The sequence below is a fragment of the Pleurodeles waltl genome, chromosome 1_1, assembly GCF_031143425.1.
Source record: "Pleurodeles waltl isolate 20211129_DDA chromosome 1_1, aPleWal1.hap1.20221129, whole genome shotgun sequence".
NCBI classification, from domain to species: Eukaryota; Metazoa; Chordata; class Amphibia; order Caudata; family Salamandridae; genus Pleurodeles; species Pleurodeles waltl.
Genome location: NC_090436.1, coordinates 458,914,822 through 458,940,782, shown reverse-complemented (window position 1 = coordinate 458,940,782; position 25,961 = coordinate 458,914,822). Strand labels below are relative to the sequence as shown.

Sequence of the window (25,961 nt, the reverse complement as noted above, 5' to 3'; positions counted from 1 at the left end):
TATTTTAAAGAACGTAATTCTGTGCTTACTGCCAACCTGTTTATGGTAGTGGGACTGTGGCTAATTCTATGCTTACTGCCAACCTGTTTATGGTAGTGGGACTGTGGTCCGACAATCTCCTGTTATTTCTGTTGGAGGGTGTGTCAGTTGACATCAACAGTTTTAGTAAATGCGTGTGGTCCATCAATGCCTGATGGTCAAATCCTAGCGGCTCATGCCCCCTGTTCACAATTAAGGTAGACCATATCCCTGTGATGCAGGTGTGAGAAAAAGTCTGTGAAGTTTCCAGAAGCACATCCCGAAGGGCTGCTGCAATGTGTTGATCATGACTGGAGTAGTTAATGCTCACCACTTGGTAGTACATCTGTTGTGAATTACTTTGGTCCCACTCTCCAAACTCCCAGGTGATTGCGTTTAGTTTTAAAGCAAGGATGTGATATTCTGCATGCGAGTAGATAAAGTAAGGGGATAATATATTTATACAGCGTATTCTACTCTGGCCTGCAATGAAAAGGAGCTATTGGAATTCAGATATGAGGGATGTCCTAGGATTGCAGGTGGGTGTTTGACTGTATCCTCTACTGAATTTCCTTCTGAGCCTTCTCTTATGAATTTTCCTGCCTAGATGCCAAGGGCATAGCTTCAGGGTAAGTGTTTGTGGTGTTACACCCCCCCTAATAAATTTATTTTCTGATTATTGTTGGCAGGTGCTTTTAGTCGGGTATGGTGAGATGTCGGTTGGATTTCACCTGGGATTTATGCACACACACTGACAAAATACTTACTCTCCCTCTCATCTTTGTTTTGAAAACCCTAAAAAATGTTCATCATTTTACAAAATATTGTGTTTCTCTCACTTAGTGCACCTACCAATCCTCACTGCTCTCTCTTCCCAGAGCCTCTTAAGCCCCATCTCATGCAATTTGCTTGTCTCATCCATATAATGTATTTTAACAGTATAGAACAATGTGATTGTCAGGAAATCTGAAGCTTACCCCCCGCCCCACAATCTTACTGACCAAGCTACGCCCCTGCTGGATGCTCTAATATTTAGGAGTTGGTAATCATTGATAGCAGATGAGCGAGGTGCTCTGCTTGTTTTTTTTTACTTTGTAATTAAGTAACTTTTCGCCCTGTAGAAATATTACACTGTGTTTTATGAATAGGCTCATCATCATTCAACTTTGCTTTTTACTTTATTGATTTAATCATGTGTAATGTTGCACATGTATGATGTAAAAGCATGTTTGCGCTAGGTAGAGTAAGAATGACATGTAAAGTAGTGAACATTCACAATTTTTGCAAGATAGATTCCTGCACTTGATATGATCTGAGATTCACTGTTGTCAAGGACGGGAGCAAATCTGCATCCAGAGTGGGAATGTAAGTGTTCAGATAGGGGTTTCCATGTGAAGGAAAAAAATAGTTACCATGTACATTCACACTCAGTTTTGGATTTTCCTTTTATAGCTGCTGCTATTCAAAAATAGTATTCCAGGGAGTACATGTAAAAGCTTTTGTGAATTTAAAAAAAGTTAGAAATGTAATCCTGGCACATGAGTAACCTTTTGGGAGTAAATATTTTTCTGATATTCTGATCATTGTGAATCAGTCTTGGGTGTGGAAAGATTGTGGATAGAATTTTATCATTGGAGCTTTGTGGAAAGATGCTTTAAGATTCCTCTTGACCCAGTCATGGAAAACAGCAGTGCCATTCTTCCAGGTGTTTTCTTGGAAGAGCACATTACTGGTGGCTCTTCGAGACCCAAACGTCATGGGGATTGGAAGGCCAGCTGCACAATGGTGTTGTGTGCTTCACACCTGATTGGATTATATGTAGGTAGTTGGGTGAAGAATTCTAATTTGCCAGTAATGTTGCTTTTCCTTATGGATTTAGTTCCCAGACAGTTCTTCAACTATTTCTGGTTTAAAAGGTAAAAAAAAAAAAATGCCCATAAAACATTACATGTTTCTTTAAGTGTCAACCTTAATTCATTCTTATGACTCTTAGCACAACGTTTACACATTTTCTTCTAAAGAAAATTGAGAAAGTTTTATTGATTTCAGATTGGATTCCAAAGGCATACATTGTTTTATGTTAATCAACATCTTGGAGGGCCAAAAATGAATGTCCCTAATATATATGTGAGCTGTCCAAAGATATAACTTAATCCACAGATACACATCATTCAAGCAGTGCTTAATTTGCTAAATAGCATGTGATGGTGCCCAAAGTTTTGCTCACAGGCGGAGCTTTGAATATTAGGAGCTCCGAAAAAAAAGGCTTCATAGTCTTGATTCCACCTTGAGCAGTTTTAATCCATTCCCATGCCCTGTCTCTTTATTTAACTCTTTCGGCACCTTTTAATACTTGCCTTCTCCATTTATCAGTGTTTTTCCATCTTTCTCTTCCTCCATCATCCCCCTGTGTGTTTTTCTCTCTCTTGCTCTGGTTGAAAGTCTTATGAGGATAAATAAGTGCTGGTCCACAAAAATAAGTGAAAGTGGGCCCCACCTGCAATTACCAGCTCAAATTAAGCACTGCCTCCAAGAACACCAAACCTCGTTAATGTTTTCCCCTAAGCGAGTGAGGCGTGTAAAGAAGAAATGTTGTGATTCTATGCAGTCAGTCTGCAAGGCTAGGTTTACTGTATGAGCAAAGTTTAGTCGCTTCGCTGTACTACGAAGCACCCAACCTGATCTCAGCAAAAAACAACAGAATAGGAAAAAGTAGTCAATAGTACAGAACACTCTTAATGATTTCCCTGATCTTAAATAAAAAGTGGTTCAGATGAGATTTCACCTCTAAAAGCTGTACATTTGCCCCAGCCCTTCCTTAGCTAGTGTTTTAACATTATGCAACATTCGTTTGTTCATCAATAACTTTTTTTTTAAAAACGAGACCAGTCACAATATAGCAAAACAAGATTTTTTTAGGTTTCTTTGGTGAACAGAAGCATGTATAAAAGTTACAAAGTTGTACAACTTTCATTCACAAAAACCCAGACATTCACATTATACACTTTACACTTTATAATATAAATACAGCAAAAGTTATTATGTGCATTGTAATTGTAGAAAAACATACAGGCCAATACAACAAGTATTACCGTCGTAAACAAACACAGGTCTCCTGAAACACCTCTCGGGGAGCAGTTGATGGAGCTCTCGCAGGACTTGACAATTGCTATAATATTTTCTGAGAAGCCATCTTGTTTATTTCACAGGGTATTATTGAGGCATTCATAATAAATGTTGTAACTTTGGAGCTACGAGACCTATAGCACAGGCAACAGGATCTCACATTTTGACTTGGTCACACCTGCTGGATAAGCATCCTGTCCCGCCCTTTCGAAATATCACTACTTAATTATTTTTCTAAAGGTCTTTCTCACTATCTTTCTAAAAAAATAATAATAAATAAGTAAATATTCTAAACCCTCCTAATATTAAGAAGAGCATAAATATACTTGTGTTTATGTACGGCATGTGTAAGAAGTTAGAGGCTTTGCAACTATTGAGGGAAGAAGAAGGTTTATTGTCACTGTGGCCGTAACTCAAAATGGAGGCTGAGAGAGGAACAAAAACAAAACGATGGAGACAGAAAGGTGGGAGTGGGCAATACGCTGATGCAGTCCATAGTCACGCTTTACTGTTTTTAGATGTACCTACGAGCTAAGTGGTGCAGTACAAGCAAAAATATAAACAAATTATCAGCTAACTTAAGACTAATATTAATTAATAGTGCTAAAGTTGCCTACATATTTCATACTTAGGGCCATATTTATACTTTTTGACGCAAAACTGCGCTAACGCAGTTTTGCGCCAAAAAAAATTGCGCCGGCTAACGCCATTCTGAAGCACCAGGCGGGCGCCATATTTATTGAATGGCGTTAGCCGGCGTTAGCCGGCGTTAGCCGACCGGCGCTGCCTGGTGTGCGTGAAAAAAAAAACACGTACACCAGGCAGCGCCGGCGTAGGGAAAAATGGCGTTTGGGCGTCTAAAAATGGGGCAAGTCAGGCTGAGGCAAAAAAAACATCTTAACCCGATTTGCGCCATTTTTTAACGACGCCCATCCCCCATTGAAATGACTCCTGTCCTAGCAAAGACAGGAGTCATGCCCCCTTGCCCAATGGCCATGCCCAGGGGACTTCTGTCCCCTGGGCATGGTCATGGGGCATAGTGGCATGTAGGGGGGCACAAATCAGGCCCCCCTATGCCACAATTTTTTTTAAAAAAAAATACTTACCTGGACTTACCTTAATGTCCCTGGGGTGGGTCCCTCCATCCTTGGGTGTCCTCCTGGGGTGGGCAAGGGTGGCAGGGGGTGTCCGTGGGGGCAGGGGAGGGCACCTCTGGGCTCATTCTGAGCCCACAGGTCCCTTAACGCCTGCCCTGACCCAGGCGCTAAAATCCGGCGCAAATGCGGGTTTTTTAGTCCCGCCCACTCCCGGGCGTCATTTTTGCCCGGGAGTATAAATACGACGCAATAGCATCGCAGTCATTTTTTAAGACGGGAACGCCTACCTTGCATATCATTAACGCAAGGAAGGTGTTCACGCAAAAAAATGACGCTAATTCCAGGAACTTTGGCGCTAGACGCGTCTAACGCCAAAGTATAAATATGGAGTTAGTTTTGCGTTGAATTTGCGTCGATAAAAACGACGCAAATTCGGCGCAAACGGAGTATAAATATGCCCCTTAGCATCTTTATTTTAGCGCTTGCGTTGATGAAATAAACCCATTAGTGCTAGGCAGGCTTGCCCGTTTCTTGCGATGGACTCTCGTGTAAAGAATAAGCCGGGAATTTCTGACATCAATGCTTTTCTGTACAATTTGTTTTGCGCTTCCGAAAACTCACTGTTGATACCAAGATGGCAAACGACTTCTAGTACAAGCATTGACGTCAACAGCTGCAGCTCACTTGACTTCGAGTGTTAAAAGGCATATGAAGGGCGCCTGCCATCCGCATTGGGTACATGTCACTACCAGGCGGCACGCATAACAGCAACACCATATGGGCAAAGCTCATATATGGTCCACAGAACAACCAGTGCACCTTGGCAAACATAGGTAGCCCTTCCAAGCATATGCTTACAAGGGTCCCTGGTTTGCCCAATACATGTCTTCTGTATGAGTTCCTCTGGGCAAACAATAACAGCTTAAGCACAAAGTGCTACAACAGATTGCCTAACTCATCTTTTCATTGTAAACTGTGACGCACAATTATATGGTGCACTGTGCCGAGGGGTTTGCATAAGTTTTGTTAGGTACCAAGCTAACTTAGCTGGGGTGCTTTGTAAAAACAAAAATAAACTTAAGAAGTGTACTTGATAAAAAATGTATTCCTAAATGTTATCACAATGACTGACTTTGATGATTATGTTGCAAGCGCCTTGAAGCCCCACTGGGTGTCAGTTGCACTCAACAAAGTGCTGAAATGTAAACTTACATTGTTAGTCCCACTTGGGACAAAAGTGTGAAAAGTTGAGGACTGTGCTATTCTCTGGCATTTTATGACACTGCTGTATAAATAACGTCCTGTGCAGTGTTACATGTCCACGGGCCAACATGGTAACTTGTATTATACACTAACGTGATGTGAGCAAAACTGTTAGTTGCACGTAACAATGACGCTCATACCACGCATCGAGCTAAAAGTGCATTCGTCAGCTGCGGAGACCCCATTGAAACTATTAATATGATTAACTTTTCATTTTGTTTATGAAAACCTGCATTCGAAAGGTCAGTTCATTTTAGATGTTCTTAGCTTCTTTTAAAGCTGTTGTTTTCCCATGCGAAAGGTAAAAACAGAGGTGCTACAGAATGCTACGCAACAGCGCTAAATGAGCATTTTGAATATTGTGCCCTTCAATAAAATACACACAGGTTGAAACAATCTGCACACCCTCACAGTACGCCTAATGACATCTCAGAACTATTTTAACAAAATATGATAGTATCGCATCAAGTATAGGCATGAGCAAAAATACAAAAGCACGCATTCAAACCACACAATCGAATTAAACAAAGAAAGCCATAGGGGGAATTTATTTAGAATAGGGGACACCTGGTGGGACCGCACTGGTGTTGCTGAGGAACCGCTACCTTAAACATATCTACATGCATTCCCCACGCATTAGAATATCGGAGAAAGTGGCAATGGGCAAAGCCAAATAATCTTGGTGGAAGAAAAATGAAAGGTGAGTTAGGATAGGACGATTGGGAGAAGAGGGTATGGAGCTATTTGATGTCAGCAACCAATCACAGAGCACCAGGTGTGCGACCAAAAGCAACAGGAGTTCATGAGGCAAAAATGTTCTTATTGTTTGGTTGAATAGGGCACAGAACCTCTTAACAGTGTTAGCAAATAGGAATCCATCATACGGTTTCTGGTTTTATGTGCAAAATGTAATTTAGTGCGAGTGAAAACCACTACACAATGATAAAGCAACGTCTGGTATGCCAGGTTCTGAATCGCCTACACTGCAGCGATTTTGTGAGCTACATTCACTGTCGTTTACCAGTAGTGACTGCAGTTAGTGAGCGGGGCAATTTTTCAAATGCATGAGACTTAGTCTAGGGGCTAATACTGAAAAAGTAGCTGCCAAAATCAATTGACTTATTTTTTTATTTTTAACAGCAAAATACATTCAAATAAATTAAGTCACTATGGCTTACTTCAATTATTTTTGCATGTTTTACAACTGCAACAGTCACACACCAACATTCATTATTTTATTAAAAATGATTGAAAATGATTATATATACAAAATTATTAACTTTTTTTTTTTTTTTTTTTACAAAAAACGAGGTCTATGCCTTTTTAGAAAAGCAAAAATCTGTAGCAAACTATGGTTAGTGTTTTGGAAGCCAGTTAAAAAGACAATCCTGCTTTTGGTTGAAAAAATGTGTTTTATGTACTAAGAGACAGGACCGAAATTGTAGGTTGATTCTTGTTTTGCTTGAAATAAGAAAGACTATAAAAGTGACTTTATGTACAAAAAGGAGGTATTACAATGATGCATTTCATTGAGCACCACAAAAATGCACCCCCGTGAAGAAACTTCTGAACGGGAAGAAAGTGGGGCACTGTTTGCTTCATACTGTACCAGTACGTACATGGATATTGCTCCTGTGTGGTGCTCCTGTGTGTTGCCCCCATGTTTAAGTTTGTAATGGTTGCAAGGGAGGCAAGGAAAAGCACATTTCACACAAAAATCACAATGCAATGTGAAAAGCAAAACGACTATGTTGTGTTTCTTGGACAACAAATGAAGCAAGCTTGCTTTTTAGGGTTTACAGCCCCAAATGCACACAATGCACCACAAAGCCACAATACAGAAGCCTGGCACCGTCAACAGGCCAACACATTATGGATGCTCCTACTGCAGGTTGGGATGGCAATACCCCATTGCAATATGCATGAGGCAAGGCAGCAAACACAGATTCATGTGCATAGCACATGAGAAAGTGATTGGCACTGAGCATCCCACATGGCACCACTTTCCAAAAATGGTCACATGGCCCAGTTATGTACTGTGTAAGCATAAAATGTTCTGAAGACCACACTACTCATGGAAGAAAAAACATCTGTTGATCCCCTCTGGCAGATGAGGAAGCTGGAATGAGCAGAAGAAATGTTGCACAGTTCTGTCCAGAGAAAGAAGGGATACGACTGTGTGTCTCAGCACTTGCCCCTACCCCCCCACCCCTACCAAAAAAATGCCATGTCATCTAGCTTGGTATGCGTGTAACAGGAAGCATTGACAATATTGATTCATTCCATCTGGAAGATGAGTCTGAGCCATGCACAGTTCGCTGTGGTCACCGAATCCAATTCCAGCCGGCTCATTGTTTACTTAATGATCAAAGACAGACTATGTCATGTGACCTTCATTAAATATGGCCGAACTTCATGTGACTCTTCATTTTATATACAGGACAAAAACAAAACATTGACACATCATTAAATCATCTTATTTACAGGTTCATCTGTGCTAAAATTGGGTGCATTAAATATTACAGGAGAAAGGTTCATATATTAGAAAATGGTCCCAGCTGGTGGCGTAAATGAAATGAGGCACAAAATTCAGGTCGGCTGGAAAAAGTTCAGTTTGCTTGCCGTGCATTTTGCTCGTATTTTTTTTTTTTTTTTTTTTACTTTTATGTTGACCGTCAACAGGCTCACTAACTTGTGTTAAAAACACTGAAGTCCGTACTTTCTTAACCGTCTGGTAATACTTCTATAACTGACAGGAAAGGCACAGTTAGTCAGGACTTTGGCAGGAATGATGACAAGAAACATCCTCCGCTTGACTTGTGACGTGCTCAGCGTGGTGAGTCTTGCCACGTCTTGATCCAGCGGTGATAGTGTTTCTGAGTGTTGAGCGGGATCTTCTTCTCTGGCGGGGAGAATTTATAGTAATAGTTCTTAGACACAGCCCTTTGGAACGTGGGTGCTGAAAAGTGGGAAAAGAAGAAAAGTAGCACTTTAATTTTATGAATCATATTTTGTGCTGGTTCCAATAAGTATGGTGCAACACTTGAGCACTTACTATTCAGGCAGGTAACCTTGGGTAAGTCCCATCGTCCATCTCCTCTGCAGCGGATGGTGGGAATGTGTCGTTGGATGAATCCTTCCCTGCAGTGGTATCTGATCATAGAGTTAACCTCATAGCGAGGCTTCATTCTCCCGAAAGTTTTGGCATTTTCCACGATGGGGGGCTGACCACAGGCCACTAGGGGAAATTTAAAAAAATTACATTGGTTCAGGTGGTAAGATATGGTTTACAAGGGTTGGCTTTCTGAGTCAAGCAAACCTTACTCCATAAATTTCTATTAGCCCAACTTAGCTTGAACTCAGAATTGAACCCATACTTTGTTAGAGTTGACATTAGTGACAGACATGCTCTTTGTTGGCCCTAATATTTAACTATCTGAATACAGACGTCTCTAAATTAGGCATGTCATTAGTTTAAGGTAATTTAATAATGACTGTAAGTGCTCTTATTAATCACTGTTTAGTTACATGATGCACCCACGAGTCATCATTGATGAAGACTGTTTAAAGTTTGAAATTAATTGGTTGCCCTTGGGACATCCTTTTTACCCATCGAACTTTCAATCTGAGGAGAAATGACCAGCCTAAGAGGCGGGGTCATGGTCTTACATTTCAAGTTCTTCTTGACCTTGCATATCTAGAAGGCTTGTGCATTTGAACTATCCGATTAGACAAGGAGCAGGCTCTCCTATTAGCTGAACTGGCCCATGAGCTTCTAGGTATACTGAACTTAATACTTTTCTGAGTTTGTATGTTTGTGGTACTTTATAACACACGTGCAAAGTTGGAAAAGACTGGAAAAAATAATTATTTTCAATGTCAAGCCTGCCTTAAGGAGGTGAAATTTTTTGGCACTAAGCCCTGTTTGCTTTTTTTAGTAGATAGGGTTGTGTATCAAAATCCATTGGTCGTTTTAGGGAAACGCTCATGTACCACCCTTGGCATGCCCCCTTGACGCATAGTAGTGCAGAATGTTACATTGCTTTACACTAGTGACACGTTCCAGTATAAAGCAAGTTTTGTGCTACACTTTGCAGTGGTATGCGTCTGGGCCTCTCTGTTCTACTATTGCTCTCTATCTCTCATTCAATCTCTGTCTCGGTCTCTTTCGCTCTGAACCCCCTCCCTCTCTTTCCCTTTTCATATTTCTCTCTCCTAAGTCTGTTTCTCGTTATGATTTTTTCACTCTTCCTCTCTCTCACACACATACACATACAGACACACACACACGCCCTCTCTCTTTCCTATCTGGAATCCTTTCAAAATGGCAGACAGTGGCATTGTCACTTCCATATTTATTGTGACTCTTCTCTCTTCATGATAAACAAGGTTACCATGCAGCGAGTGAGACCTGCTGCCCAGAAATGTCTACCACTGACAACCACAAAAGTCTCTCCATTCAGCACAGTAACCTTTATGCTACTAAGTTACTGTCCTGTATTGCAGGCTAAGCAAACTGCACATTAAGTAATATATAATGTGCAGCTCCAAGTGTAGAATTATTTCACAAGACTATTTGTATAAAAAAAACTCCAACTGATGGAGGTAGGCTTTTTTTCACTGGTATTTATAATTCTTTAAGCTCTGTATGCTACCCAACCATGACACGGATGAAGACACATGGAATGCCAGTTCCAATTTATCTTTAAATCATAGCTAAACATGAGGTACTGTTTTCAGTTTTTCACATTTAAAAAATGAGAAATTAGGTTAGGTGACTAGGAATAAAAGTGCTTCCCTTTTCATAGCTGAGTGAACTCTTTAGCTACATGCTGTTCTCATCATCATCACAAGCAGCCAGTGGAATGCACGCGCCTACCTGTTCCCTTTTTGCAGGTGTATGTGAGATGATAGTTGCAAGGCACGTCATTCCACTGGCCATTTTCATGCCAGATGATCACCACGCAGTCTTCTCCGGCAGAAAAGAAGCTGTCAGGTTGATTGGGTCTCCAGTTCTCATATTGCTGCAAAGATAAAGACATTGTATGTAGATTGGTGGCTACTCTGCAATGTGCAGCAGTGGAATGTCCCAAATATATAGCATACTATGACAGTACAGTGATTTGATTTAAAACATGACTTAACTGGTTTTGTTAGTCAACAAGGGTATCAGAAAAGGGTACAACATCTGAAAGGTTTATTCCAAGGTTATATGTATACTATTTGCATCGTGCATGATTCATGTAAAGCGATTCCATGCCTTGTCCGGGGTAGCTGGTGCTATATCAACCTAATTGCAATATAATCTAAGGTGTAGCCCAAAAATATTGCATGCATAGATAGCTAGGTTGATGATTTCAGATATCAAACTTCCAGTTAGCGAGAAGTGGGGGGCAGCATCAGCACATAAAAACTTGCGATAACAGAGACAGGGAGAATGCTGTTCTGGTTGGGCGGTATGTAGAACATCACTGGTGATCACACATCTATAAGATGTGGGATAGAAAAGGACACTTTCTCGTTTGTGAGTGCTGACATGCACTTTAAATGAGCTTTCTGCCTCCATATGCCTTTGTAATTAGTTTATGATATCACTCTATGGGGCTTTTTTACAAGCCCTTGCTCCTCCGGAGCATCAGTTTTCGTGATGCTCAGGTGGCACTGTGCCCTGCTTCTTATTTACCAGGAGGTGTAAAGCCACTTTCTGTGGCTTAATGCGGCCTTGTAAATATGGGCTGTCCCGACACAGTTTTCTGTGACAAAGGAACGTGCAATGGGTGTTGCTGTGGGCGTACCCATGCAACACCCATTGCTTTCTGACACTGACCTAGATTTACAAGGAAACGTAAACCTGAGGCAGCACCAAAAGCTAACACCACCCAAAGGGTGGTGTTAGAGTGGTGCACAAGGAAAAATACTTTTACTTCTCCTCATTTTTGCTCTTTTTATGTGCGTTGCATTCTGCAGCACACATAGAAGGAGCAAAACGCCTTTAAAGGTTGTTTTTTGTGCAAGAAGCTGCCCCTTACTGCACAAAAATAATCATCTGCGCAACACAGGCACCCTTACACCATGGTGCAAGGGTGCCTGCATTGGCGCTAGGCAGCTGATTTAGCACCGGCGCAGGGGAGAACACAGGGATGTGTCGTATTTTTGTAAATACAGCATATCCCTGCTTTTTGGAAATGACGCAGCTCCATGCTTGGGACACCGCGCTGCACTTTTCATTATAATTAAGACCGTGTGTGTTCCCACCAGACAATACAATACAAATTGCAAAATGTATGAGGAACTGGTGATGGACACTGCTTTTATAAACTTGTGGTTCATATTGTGTAGTTGGGTTGTCCTTTTGTTACCAGTTACTTAGATTTACGGAAAGCCAAATAAGATTGCTCGACATAACAGCTCTACATCAAATATTAGGTCAGTGTCTTATGAACTTTTAGTTCTAACTTCACTAAGGCAGATTACAATTACAATACATATTATTAGTATGCTGTCCAATGGCTAATTTAATATCTGCACCGTTATTCCATTTTGAAAGCAAGATGCACAACTCAGTTGTCTGTGCTATAATGTATACCATTGCCCAAGATATCTAGTTACAAGCCTCCATTTCTCTCAGGAGAAAGCCTCAAGACTAGGAAAATCAAACGTAAGTCATCCCTTACAACACTAGGTAATACAAAACACGGGCTTGAACTTTTTACCGCTCACTAATGCCGGCAATCTTTCCAAGAGATGCCCAAAACTCTTTCCAAAAAAATACAACAAAGCACAACCACTCTGGAAAGACCTGCCCGACAGAACAAGAACCCCCATCTCAAATATAATCTATATGTCCAGAGGTTTTCGTTATCAAATAAAAATGTGATTGAGCAAGGGAAGCAAATCCTATATCTCAAATTCCTCTGCCATTTTGTCATGTGACCGTGAAGAAATTGACAATGTGTCTCGTGCATGGGAGGCAAGCTTTGCATTTTTGTTGAGATCTGCCATTTTGTCGTGCTTTCACATGAAAGTGCTTGAAAAAAGATTCAGGTACCGAATCCTATCTGTAGTAATTACCGGTTCTTGCACTTCTGATTAGAGCAATATTTAGGAAATGATATGGGCCGCAGACCAAAGCGAAGTTCTAGAACTGAGGAGCTTCATTTTACAACCACGTTAAGTTTTTTTTAAGGCCATTGTACAGTCCCATAATTAGTTTAAATAAATGGTATTACTTTGTGGGAACTTGTGAACGTCTGTTTTGTGTTCAGAACTGATTTCAGAACATTTGGCCTGGACGATGCCAACTGATTCGTAATCAAAACCAGACGCTTTTTTTTCCCGTCGCCATGACATGCTGTTACCTCATATCAGATAGAGTCACAGCACACGTTTGTTTTGGCTGTGGTTCCCTAGTTTTTCTTAAGGCCATTGCCAGAACAGCTTAGCATAGGAAGTTCCAGTCCTATGACCTTCTCGGCCTCCTCCACCCTGCTCCTCTATAACGTTCAAAGGCGTCCGTAGACAGGACGCCTTTGGAGCCAAGGATAAGGCCGCCACATCTACAGATCTCTTCTCTCAGGTACTTCTCCCTATGTTATCGTCTCACAAGCCTTACAGAGTCGCACAGAAAAGCACTCTGAAGCACAGCCATGTTGTACGTCCCACGTCTTCCTGAGCGATTTGTTTCTTTCACTGCCAACCAAATTTAGAGGCATTTTTACCATGCAGTTGAGTCACCCTTGTGCCATACAATCGGGTGCAAGGGTGACACAACTACTCAATAAGATTTTTCCAGAAATGCAATGCCACTTTGAATGGCCTGAGTAACTTGATAAAACTAGAATAACACAAAGGAGTGCAAATCAACGCGTGGCGTTACTCTGCCCCAGGGTGGTGTTCCTTGGGTGGAGCGTGGGTGTTCCCACGCATCCACTTATGGGTTTTGGCGCATTCCCAAATTTAACATTAGTGGCAGTCCTGGAAATGCGTCAAAAGACTACACCTCCCCAGGTGAGGTGCAACGAACAGTAATATGTTTATTTCTCCTTGTTTTTCACTCTTTCTATGAATTCTGCAGCATGCATAAATAGGAAAATGGCTCAGAGGATTGTTTTTGTACAGAAAGGTGTTCCTTCCTGCAGAAAACTATCCTGTGTGCAATGCAGGCACCCTAGCACCATGGTTCTTGCTCAAGTAGAAGACAGGAATGTGCTGTATCATTGTAAATAGTGTGCATTCTTGCCCTTTCCCTATCATGCAGCACAGCGCAGAAAGGTGGCTTGCATGCGCTGCACTGCGTGATTTATTGATAAATGTGCCCCTTAGTCCTCTTCATTATAATTGTGCTGAAACACCACAGAAAATGCACTGACTGAGCAGCCGTTATATTGGGCATCATGTCACATGAGAGCCTTTCATTGGAGCTAGATGAAAGGGTTTTTCTTTAAGGAAAACACAATGTAGCAAACGAAAATTATTATGTCACTTTTCCAGAGTTGGAGATTCTTACTTTTCATACCATGTGTAGTGACCCAGCATTCTGTGGAATATTTCCAACCACATTTTGAATTTTGAATACTGTCTTCCTGCAAGCCCTTTTATCATTGGAGGCATGTGAAGCACTGTTCATACTTCTTTATTTAACTACACTATTGTAATGCATTTAACATATCCTTCAGCCTCTTGTGAGTCCAAGGCCAGATTGACCACTTTACCTGTAAGGCATTTCCGAGGTAGGAGAAATCATTGACAGTTTTTGAAGGCCACTGGCTGCTGCTGGTAACCTTGTCACTTTCTCCAGTTCCCAAAGTTTAAAACTATATGGCGCCATAAGGAGTTCAGGAGAGATAAATACAGAGAGAGAGAGATAGTGATAAAGAAGGATCAGAGAGGGAGGAGAGAGAGGGAGAGGGACAGAACATAGATGGATGGATGACGGAGTGAAGGCAGTGGGGCTGGTTTGAAGATTTTTGCTACTGCTGCTTTTGTTTATTAGTCCAGCCTGGTACAAGTCTGTACTGAACTAGAAGTCCTGTATGCCGCAGGCGCCTGCTAGAGTATATGTTTTCGAGAGAGGGTGTCAGCGGGCTTAGTTGCCTCTTTAAATAAATGATATTTAACACCACAAACTACTACCATTAAAACATGCAATGATCATCACTTTGTGCGTTCTGATTATGTCATATTTTCCAGAGGTGGGTATCTTTAAATTCAGTGATAGCATGACCAATGATTTACAGCACTTAAAAACACACAAGTGCAGTGTGAAACTCTAAATTAAACTATTATTGTTATAATCAACACTGTTATAATGCATGGATTCAATAGGAAGTGTCTATTGTTAACGCTGGATTGGTAAGTTACTGCTATGACTTAGCAGCAGTTGATAAAAGCATGTTACTCCGCTGTGTAAGTCTTTGTGGCCAGGCTTCCAGGCCTAACTGAAAACCTGTCAGCTCAATACTCCTTGCCTGCTTTGACTAAAAGCAAAGAGCACATCTGCAGGAGGAGAAAGAAGGGTGGTTAGGGTTGGATGGCAGGTAAGGTATATTTTTCACATATGGGACAGGGAGAAGAGGCCATATCATGTATGGCTCCCACTTTACTCCTTTTCCACAGCCTAGCAGCTATAATATAGGGGCACGTGAGTTTGGAGGCCATACATAGCATAAAATTATAGATGGGTAACAGTGACTTGTAGGAATGTTTTTCACCCAAGGGTTCTGAGTCACATCATAGACAATTTGAGCTTTGCTCTTGCTGTCTATTTGATTTCACTCAGAACCCCTCAGAGAAAAACATCCCCACACCTCTCAGTTACCCATCTATAATTCTATATATTATTCTGTCTCAAACACACAGGTCTGATTGTTCACTCCATTCCTGTTCCCCTGTGCTTTGCCTGTAGTACTGTGATACTGAATTCTCTGAGTCATTTTTTGGGGACCCAAGTTGTGTCCTCTGTTCACGGCTGATGTCACATGGCATCCGTGTCCTAGCGTGGCAAAATCTTTAAACATACAAGACAGAGGGCTGTCCCCCCCACCACAAACTGGTCACAAGTGAAATGTCAGAAATGAGAAGGCTTCTATTATGCTCTTATAAAATTACTCAGGGGCCACTCTTTCTGCTTGAAGCAGATGTTACCAACCACGTCAGAACATCTGCACGTCTTCTTTTTTCAGAAACATTTACAGTGCATCCTGCCTCTCTCTAAAACACGTCTTGAGCAGACTCAGCGGATGAATTGTCCCCCCAGGCCAAGCTCCTCAACAAAGGAAATGTCTGTAATGTCTAATATTGAACAGAGTCCAGTCACCAAAGTTTTGCCAGCCATGTGTGCTGCAGTAAAGACATGCCTGGCTCTGACGTGGGCGGAAATGTTTTATGAGACGCGATTCAGAACACTTGTCAAAGAGTCTTTTCTTTGCCTTCTGCCAAGGTTGTTGCCAATTAGCACTTCTGAATGTAGAACAAATAAGTAGGATGTTGTTTTATATAATGATGTACTGAGAATGGAACTACGCATACACAGGTTTTAGAGGCCTGGCTGGAGATATACTGGACACACATATTCTCCTCCAAAGCTCCTTCACCTTGTGGGTACTACCCTTTGCCTAAAACCACTTGTCAAAATGCTTACGTGTACTATGGTTAATAGGGCAAACAGAAGAGAATGGCACCAGGTGCTCGTTGCCCAAGGGCTAGCAAATTTGAGACCCTGCTCTCCAGTGGCGTAACACAAAATGATGGGGCCCCCAGCAGAATGTGAAGAGAGTCCACTAAGTCTCCTATATCTCACAGATATTCATTAGTATTGGGCTAAATGGGCCTCCTGAAGGGTGTGGACCCTCGAAGGGATGACACCCATCCTGCACTGCAGTGGTTGCAGGGACCTCATTATCCACTAATTCTCTCCTGTTAAACAGAAGGGATGACCTGTTGCTTCTCGATGCGCTTAACAAGGCATTACCACTAGGCCCTGCAAATGCTGTTTTTATCTTTCACTAGAATAAATGTCTTCTTAGTTACGAGCTCCTTTCATCTGAAACCTAAAAGAGGCTTCTCAAATGTTTTGGTTACTGACCCCACAAATCTTGCGACATGCTTGTGAGTGAAACTATTTTATCAGCTCTATGACACATTTTCTTCAATTTAGTTGCTTAACTATGACATATCTTTATCTGATGATTACCATTTGGTGTAAAAAAAAAAATCATTGCATCTACCAATCAAAAAAATGTAGGGGCATATTTACAATGAACTGGCGTAGGGCGCTGGCACAAGTCTTTTTGCTGTGGTGCTCTACATCAATTCAAAAGGGCAAGAATGCATAAGTTTTACGAGATAATGTGCATTCTGTTCCTTTCAGCCAGCGCCAACGCACAATTTGGTGCCTAGCATCAATGCAGGCAGGCTTGCACTATGGCATAAGGACGTCTGCATTGTTGACAGGATTGTTTTTGTGCAGAAAGGGACATCTTCCTGCACAAAAACAATCCATGGAGGCTTTTCTCTTTTTCTATGTGTGCTGCACAATGCAGCACACACAGAAAGCGGAAAAACAATGAGAAATAAAGATATTTCTCCTTGTTACGTCTCCCCTGGGGAGGAGTACAGTTTTGACGCATCCTCAGGTTTACCAGGGTTGGTAAATCTGGGGATGTGTCAAAATTAATTTGTGATACATGGGAAAAGTCACCACAACACCCATGGAACATCCCCCTCCCCAACGCAGTGTAAGGCAATGTGGGGACTTGCTCTGCATTGCTTTACACTAGTATCTATGAGACCATGAAACACCACACAAAGTGGCTTTGCATGGCCTCGTAGATACGGGTCTGCATTCTGCCCTGCTGGAGTGTCATTAAGAGTGATGCACTGGTGGCTCAAGGTATTTTGTAAATAAGCCCCTTAGTGTAAAACTTGAAATGAGAGACCCAGGGAGATAGACCCTGAGAATGGCTGAAAGTCCTGTGGACGTTTCAGACTCATCGATCAGCACTTTAACTTGGACTTACTATAGATGAAATATAGCAGTTCTTCTTTGAAAGTCAGCATACTTACAAGTCTGCTTGTGTCTAGATTCTGAAACTAACCTTTGCCACCACAGACATTTGTTGACCATCATTTGTTAAACATCACGTGACATGAATATGTCATGTGACATTTACTCAATTAGAATGCCTGTGCTTTAAAGAGGACTGAACACAATTTGCTCATTTTTGCAAAACTCTTGTGGTGTTACAAAGGTTTAATAGTGGCATTTTGTTATTTTTTAATTTATTTTCAGTTTGTATTTGTACTTTAGTTTGTATGTCATAATATGGAAGAGAAGAATGTTATGATACCAACATTTTGATTACTAAATATCGAGGACCAGTATATCATAAACGTAGGCGCACATAGGTAAGCACAGTTTTACTAATCTAAACTCCAAATCTACATACCTTGATGATGTATACATATTGTTAAGATATATGTATGAGAAATTAAGTACAGGTAACCTGCATCTACCTACACCTCACTATTCGAACCCCCTACATTCTTACCTTCAGGATATTTTTGTACTCGATATTTAGCCTGAGATATTTCGGCCCCCCAATATTTTGTAGCCAATATTCTGGAGGAAAACCTCTATTTTATGTACTATTTCTTTCCTATATTTTCCGTTTTTAATTCTACTTTAGATTGTGTGTCATAATAGAAGAAAAGAAAAATTTTGCGATGCCAATATTTTGAGTACTAAATAGCAAAGACCAGAATATCGTGAATGTAAGTGCACATAGTTAAGCACAGATTTATTATTTTAACTCTACATCTACATACCTTGATGATGTACATATATTGTCAAAGTACATATATGTGAAGTTCAGTACAGTAAAGCTGCATCTATCTATATACACCTTTCTATATGCACCTATAAATGCTTACCTTTAGCATATTTCGGAACTCAATTTTTCGGTCGGGATATTTTGTCCCTATCCTATTTTGCAGTTAATATTCTCGTGGGAAACCTCTACTGTATGTGCACACGTCGGGGCCACTTTTAGGATGACTTATTGTATTTTAAATACATAAAGTATTCTTAGAATTGCCTCTTTGGTCAGCCCTTCCTCAAAATTCAATGGAATGTAGTGTATCTTGAGTGTATGGTCTTGATTTGATAGCTTTCTGCCCAATTCACGTGTTTGTCCCACAAAGGAGTAGTTTAGTCTCTCTGTTCTGACTGGAGTAGCAGTATCCCTCCTTTGCCGCCTTGGAGGCACTCCTTTACTTAATTGGTTCCCGCATCCCTTGAGAGGGCAGGTATTTACTTGGTTACTACCCCACTTGTACCTCCCCTCTGCCCCCACGTATTCTCTGTATTTACTTCTCTTACCTTCTCCTGGATACCCCATGTCCTGCCCCCTGTGCTGCTTCGTGACCCACTACCAGGCTTCAATGTTTGTATGTATTTATAAATTTTTACTAGTGCCTTCGAGCTACTATGTGCTCCTTAACCCTTGCTTCCTTTGTTTTGCTGGTGTTCGCTTTCTTTTTTATTTGTAATTTAGTGTTTTAAAATGGCCTTTTGTCACGTTAGAACTGTACATTAAAAATGTCAACATTTGCACTGGTGCGTCAAGACGTGCATAATGACAAAACGCATGCATGCATCATGATACATACATATCAGTGGCCCTTTTGCAATGGGAGATTTCCACTAATTCAGTTGTACTCTCATGGAAAATTTGGCATGAAATGCCCATGAAAAACTAATTGACAAAGTCAATGGTGTAGCCTTTTACAGCCGAAACCTAATGGCTTTGAAAATGCTAGTCAAATCGCAGTAAGTGACCTTATGTTTTATTCAGCACTGGATCTCAGCTTTATAAGCAGTAGGCATAGGAATGCAAGCATCAAAGCAACAGTTCAATAATGCGAGCGGGATGCATTTTGAATAGTGTAATTTGCCAACTTCAGACAAGTTAACATATTAAAAAGTTAAATGTTTCGTCTTACAGAAACAAAGGTAATGTTATTCATGTTTTTGCTTCGTGAGAATTCTCGTATACGTTCTTATATTCCTGTATTTTTAATGTAAATTGAGACAATTCATCAGCATCTATCTAATTTAAACAAAAATAACCAAAAGACAAAATAAAATAAGTGTATGGCATGCCTTCAATTCTACTAACACAATAATTAAAATGAAGAACTATAACAGAACAATTCATCCACTAGGTGGTGGTGTTTAGCCATAACTGACTCAAGAAACCAGTGGCTCGAATTAGCGCATATTAACGACAAAAAATAGCAATAGATAATGAGCACTTACACGGCTTATTGACAGTGTCTTTATATTTGTGACTGATAATATTACGTACTAAGATTAAACGAGCTTTGCATTACTGAAATCCTTCTAACTGCAAATTTGACTTATAAAACTGAGCATTTGTATGTTTCCTTCTTTCAGTGAAACTAAGCGTCAATTGCGACTAAAATCAGAAATAATAATACAAAATATTTGTTGGGACCGACAAATCGGTAGACACAAAGCACCTATTCATTATTTAAGAAGTCCAATACTGAATCCAAAGCATTTAAAATGTATTGCAGTTTCATTGTGAGAGAATTTCTTTGGTCAGAGTAAATGAGTTCTGAAAAACTGAATATTCTATTATATTTTAGAAGCCTATCCTTAAAGGGAGTCTTTCTTTTCTTTCAGATTAGCTTCAATTGAACTTCTAGATCTTCCTAACGCATATGCAGTTGGATTTAAAATTATTGTATCCAAAAGCCTCGTGGGAATCTTGAATGGTGGGGTACTTTGTGCAGACTAGCTCTTTCCCAAAATATGAATTTCCTTCACCCAAGGTAAACTCCTAAAACGTATTTTCAACATAATTAAGGTTTATTGATTCGGGTAGACTTAATACCATGTTACTTTATGGATTAAAGTGATGTATAGTCTTTACATTGTATATTAATCTTTTCAAATACAAAAGAAGGGTTGTTGTAACAAGAGCGACCAAATGTCGCACACAGGGACTTACATGAAACAATCTTTGCTACAAGGGAATATACTGAGAATAGATCAGTCTGACACCAGAAAACCAACAAAAGCAAGGTAGTCCTGAAAACCAGGAGGGAAGGAACGGCAAATCTCATTAGGGTTTAGAGGTTCACCCATCACCTTGCTAGCTGATGACTGATTCTGGCACATGTAACATAATACAATGCTCTACAGTGTCATCTTGTGCACGTCCCAGGAAACCTTAACCCTTCAACAATAACACAAGAAAGTAACCCAATGTCTTTAACTTTTGGGATTATCACCTGCAAATATTTGTATTGCATTAAACTGAGAATTTTTATTAGTTTCACACTGCTAGAGACACATCAATATTATATGACAATTCCCTATGGATTTGACACAAATTCAAAAAATCAACAACCACAGGATGCAATTGCCTATGAAAATAGCCCGGTGAAAGGAAGCTGATTTAACAGCCTCTCTGCCGTAAAGTTATACCCAAACGTGCATCCAGAAATTCTTAAAGTGGTAAGTCCAGGACCCACACTGACTTCAGGGCTTTCTAGGAAGCAGGTTCTTAAAACCTAGCCAGATATAACTTTGTGAGAGAACCTCAAGTTTTTTGTCTAAAACTGTTTTAGTCGCTACCCACTAAGTGAGCTTCAAATAGCACAGTCCTCCCCTCTGTCTTCAATCAGACTGAACCTGAATTTAATGATAAGGGCAGAAAAGGAACTTCTGAAACAAGCTTATGTCACTAAAGTTCGTAATTATTCAACATGATTGCATCTTGTTCCTGACTATGCTCTGATTTTTTTCTTTTTACAGAGCATTCATTTCTTTGATTGAAGATGTTTGCAAAACATTGGTATCCCTTACCTATTCTATGATTCCTCAATGTTGGCATGCCCAATTAGTTAAAATTACATTTTTCAGATGCATTACATACCTCAACCTTTGTTAATTTTCGGCAGATCCAAGCTGCTGAAATTCAACGGGGGGGAAGCATTTGGTATTTATCATATCGTGTGGATGTTGATGTGTCAAACACCACAAATTGCATGTTATTCTCCACCAACTCGTAATAAGTGTTATCAATCATACCCGTGGTATTGTTATTTATCAGGGGAGAGAAATAGCACCTAAACTCATACTCAGGGCCTAAGTGGAGCTGTAAGCTCCATTAGAAAACAGTGATAATGTGCACCTGTGCCTAATCCATACGATTGCCACAACATACGGGGGACTGAAGTACCTATAGTTACCTAGGTGGTCAGAGAATACTGAAGCATGAGGGTGTAATACCTTCTGTAGAATACAGTCAGTGACACAATCATGTATTGGCTTACCATAAATTGAATAGTGTAGTGTAGTATTAAGTTCTGTTGAGTGATTAAAATATTTGCTTTTTTTAAGGGCAAGGAATGTGCTGAACATTAAGTTATTGTGTCGGTTGGTTGAATTCTGAGCTCTTGCCCTCCGCACCCACACTACCTGTAAGAGAAGCCTGTGAGTGCTCACTCTCACACACTGAGGGCCGTATTTATACTCTGGTTGCGCCGAATTTGCGTCGTTTTTTTCGACGCAAATTCGACGCTAAACTAACGCCAACTAACGCCATATTTATACTATGGCGTTAGACGCTTCGGGCGCCAAAGTGCCCGGAGTGTGCGTCATTTTTTAGCGTGAACCCCTTCCTTGCGTTAATGATATGCAAGGGAGGCGTTCCCGTCTTAAAAAATGACTCCCAGGCATTTACGTGGTATTTATACTCCCGGGCAAAAATGACGCCCGGGAGTGGGCGTGGCCAAAAACGGCGCATTTGCGCCGCTTTTTAACGCCTGGGTCAGGCATGGCGTTAAGGGACAAGTGGGCTCAAAATGAGCCCAGAGTGCCCTCCCCTGCCCCCAGGGACCCCCCCTGCCACCCTTGCCCACCCCAGGAGGACACCCAAGGACGGAGGGACCCATCCCATGGACATTAAGGTAAGTTCAGGTAAGTATTTTTTTTTTTTTTTTGTGGCATAGGGGGGCCTGATTTGTGCCCCCCTACATGCCACTATGCCCAATGACCATGCCCAGGGGACAGAAGTCCCCTGGGCATGGCCATTGGGCAAGGGGGCATGACTCCTATCTTTACAATGATAGGAGTCATGTTGATGGGGGATGGGCGTCGTTAAAAAATGGCGCAAGTCGGGTTAAGACGATTTTTTTGCCTCAACCTGACTTGCCCCATTTTAAGACGCCCATACGCCATTTTCCCCCTACGCCGGCGCTGTCTGGTGTACGTGGTTTTTTTACACGCACACCAGGCAGCGCCGGTCTGGTAGCGCCGGCTAACGCCATTCAATAAATACGGCGCCCGCATGGCGCTTCAGAATGGCGTTAGACGGCGCTAAATTTTTTGACGCTAAACTGCGTTAGCGCAGTTTTGCGTCAAAAAGTATAAATATGGCCCTGAAAGTCAACTGCATTAAGGGTTTGACCTGGCTCAGTGTCAAAGCAGACCAAAAGGATGATGGATGGAGTGCTGAACAATGCACACACTCACCCCCAGTCACAGATCTGGGTTTAATCCATCGTTCTTTTGCTCACCATGCCACCCCAGTTTGGACCCAGCCATATGCAAATCAGTCTTGACCATGTCCCTCAGGGGGACAGTCCAGCCCGAACTGCCAAGCCAGGTCCTCACTGGACCGGAAACAAGCATCCTAGGACCGGTTTCAGGGTTTCACCCTTCATCAGCCACGCTAGCTTGAATCCAGTGGCACAATGAGCAAGGGACCCACGTCTGGGCATACCCTTCCCACTTAGGGCTACTTTAGCAACACAAAAGGATGATGGACAGTGTGCTGAACAATGCAAACACTCACCCCCAGTCAGTGTCAAAGCAGAGCCAAAGTAGGACAGACCCCAGGACATCAGTGACAAACAACCCCAAACACCACAGTTGCGGCCCAGTAACCCTTTGTGTCTTGTGGCCCCATGAATGGGGTTTAAAAAAACTGAAAGTTGAGTCTTGGCTAAATTGGTGTTGATATTAGCCATATTATCCTTTCAAGGATTAAAACCACATTTCTATTTCACACAGAGGACAATTGTGACAAAATTGCTATAACATTTGGACATTGACAATGCACGCTCATTGATTCAGAGCCTGCATGTTTTCTGACTCTGAGTCTTCCTTTCCAACCAAGATCTCTGATTTCAAGTATGGTTTGTAAATAATTTCCTAATTGTGACACCTTCCAACAGTTACTTGTAAAGGATAACTAGTTGTTCATGCTGAGGTTAAAACATGTGACACTTCGATTGTCAAAAATGCTGTTTGATATTACTGGCAACCAACCCACTTCAAAAGGAAAACGTCAATCAATTTGTAATTTCTTGTGAAGTTTAACAGCATTTACTCCTACCCTACAATAGTGTTTGAGAAGGAGCCATGTTATCGGCATTAATCGGTAATATTCATTAACTGATTACATCTTTGCACAAACCAGTATATAGAAAAGGTAGACTGCTCTAAAGCATACTAAAGCCAATAGACACTGTTTTTTTTTTTTAAATCTATCATAACACTTTGTGTAATGGGTGCAGTGAAGGAGATGCCAGTTGTAATGCATGTTTTTTTTCTGTAATTTTTGTAAAATATAAGCACATCTAGCATTAACTGCCAGAAACAGCTTTAATTTCTTTTTGAACGTTTATTAACTCTTCATTATCAAACGTGCCTTGGGAGCAGATACCAGTCCATTAGAAACTGTGTCTTGGCTGCCATCTCTGACCCTTCACTCAACAATGCGGCACTTACACCTGCATGTTCTGTCATCCCCATGCCTGCATCACATGCCAGCTGTTTGAAGGTCAAAGCTTGTGCAAAATGCCATCTTTCTTTACTGCAATATTTTTGTGGCACATACAGTGAAACTAACCAACTAGTGATGTAAAACATCTGACTTCCTTCCAGGCACCACACCGCCTTCCAGCGCCATTCCCAGCTGTCTTCGGATCACGCCGTCTTTCGATCTGTCTTTGTCCAACATTGCTTGCTTGCTAAGGTTATGCACATTCCGATACCATGAAATCTGGGGAAGCCATTATGCCTCTTCCCCCGGCCTTACATGTTTTGCTGTCAGCCCGTGCCTAATATGGAACATGCTTGCTTCTGAGCAGGCAGGAATGTCTTGAAGCTCCCAAGCTCGGGAGTGGGAAAACGCCATGCTCCAGATGACATCTCAGCTGCAAGCGTGTTCTGTTGTTAACACGTGCGCGATATTACCAAGCCGTGCTCGCAGCTGGGCTGTTTTATATGATGAGGTCTCTGAGCATTACTTAGTGGAATTAAGTAAACTGTTACAGTGTAATTTGTTTATGGAAAAGTAGCACCTGGGCTTGGAAGGACAAGACGTGCTTCAGCAGATTCTGTGACCTCACTGGATGTCCTTGGCGGCCCTGGTGAAATGTTCTAGCTGACGCCGTCTATGGCGCGTGACAAGCACTCAATAGCCCTATGAAACACTTTGCTCCAGGTGAAGGAGATCTGTTCTTAGCCTCATTTGCGAAGTCATTCTTGCAGGCAGGATGGGTGGCACACTCCGCAGTTAGGGAAACATGGGCTGAGTATGTGTGATGCGCTAACAGAAGAAGAAGCATAAGCAACTTAAGGACCAGCACCACTGCATTTACTACTGTGGTAACAGGTCCTGGATTATGAAAATAACTTAAAACAGAGCGGCAATTTAAAAAAAGGGGTGCAAGTCACTGGTATACTAGTAAAACGCCAACCTACTGGTACCACTAGGCCCTAACATGCCGAGAATCACAGGATAGCTCCAAAGCTCTCTGAAATTGGCTGAATCTACTGCAACATACATGCATACATACATACATGTAAGTGCTTTCGTTTTTATCGCCCCAAACCGTCAGAATGAAGAACAACAGTGTCACTGTCAATGCAAGGTCAGAATCCTGAATCCAAACTGTAGATTCAGGACATTCCTCACAGCTCTGAAGTAAGGTGCACAGCTTATTGGCCGTCTTACCAGGGTGCTGCCGTCGGTCCAGCGGAAGTCATGTTCAAACATCTTGTCATTCAGGCCAATCCACTGGTAATCATGGCCTAACCCTGTGGGAAAAAAGAGTGAATTTGACAATTTGTCCATAAAAGGGAGCAACGTTATCAAAGAAAAACAAGCACTTTTTGAAGTATGAATCATTCTTCGCTGCTTTCCAGAAATGTTGTGGAATGTTAAGGAACATTCACAAGCTCATTGCCCCGGCGTTGCTTTTGGCATTTAATGATTTTATAAAAAATACAACCAGCAATGTATTTCTTGCACTCTTGGAGATCTTTTGTCACCATATTCCACTTGGCAGGCTTGACAAAAAAATGCTTGCTAAAGTGACTGAGATGAAACTCCCTTCATCACAGATTAGCATCAG

The 25,961-nt window shown here is 41.4% G+C and overlaps 1 protein-coding gene across 1 annotated transcript in view; it reads right to left on the bottom strand.

Annotated features, from left to right (window-relative positions):
• Window positions 1–8,169: 8,169 nt before the first annotated feature.
• Window positions 8,170–25,961, bottom strand: part of LOC138285162 (versican core protein-like) — a 151,430-nt gene continuing 133,638 nt past the window's right edge. Inside the window, exons 12-15 of the mRNA XM_069224767.1 lie at window positions 25,562–25,644; window positions 10,384–10,528; window positions 8,560–8,742; window positions 8,170–8,463 (exon numbers count right to left, since the gene is read on the bottom strand). Coding sequence (XP_069080868.1) covers window positions 8,333–8,463; window positions 8,560–8,742; window positions 10,384–10,528; window positions 25,562–25,644 — 542 coding nt within the window. The 3' untranslated portion in view covers window positions 8,170–8,332. The remainder of the gene's footprint in view (window positions 8,464–8,559; window positions 8,743–10,383; window positions 10,529–25,561; window positions 25,645–25,961) is intronic.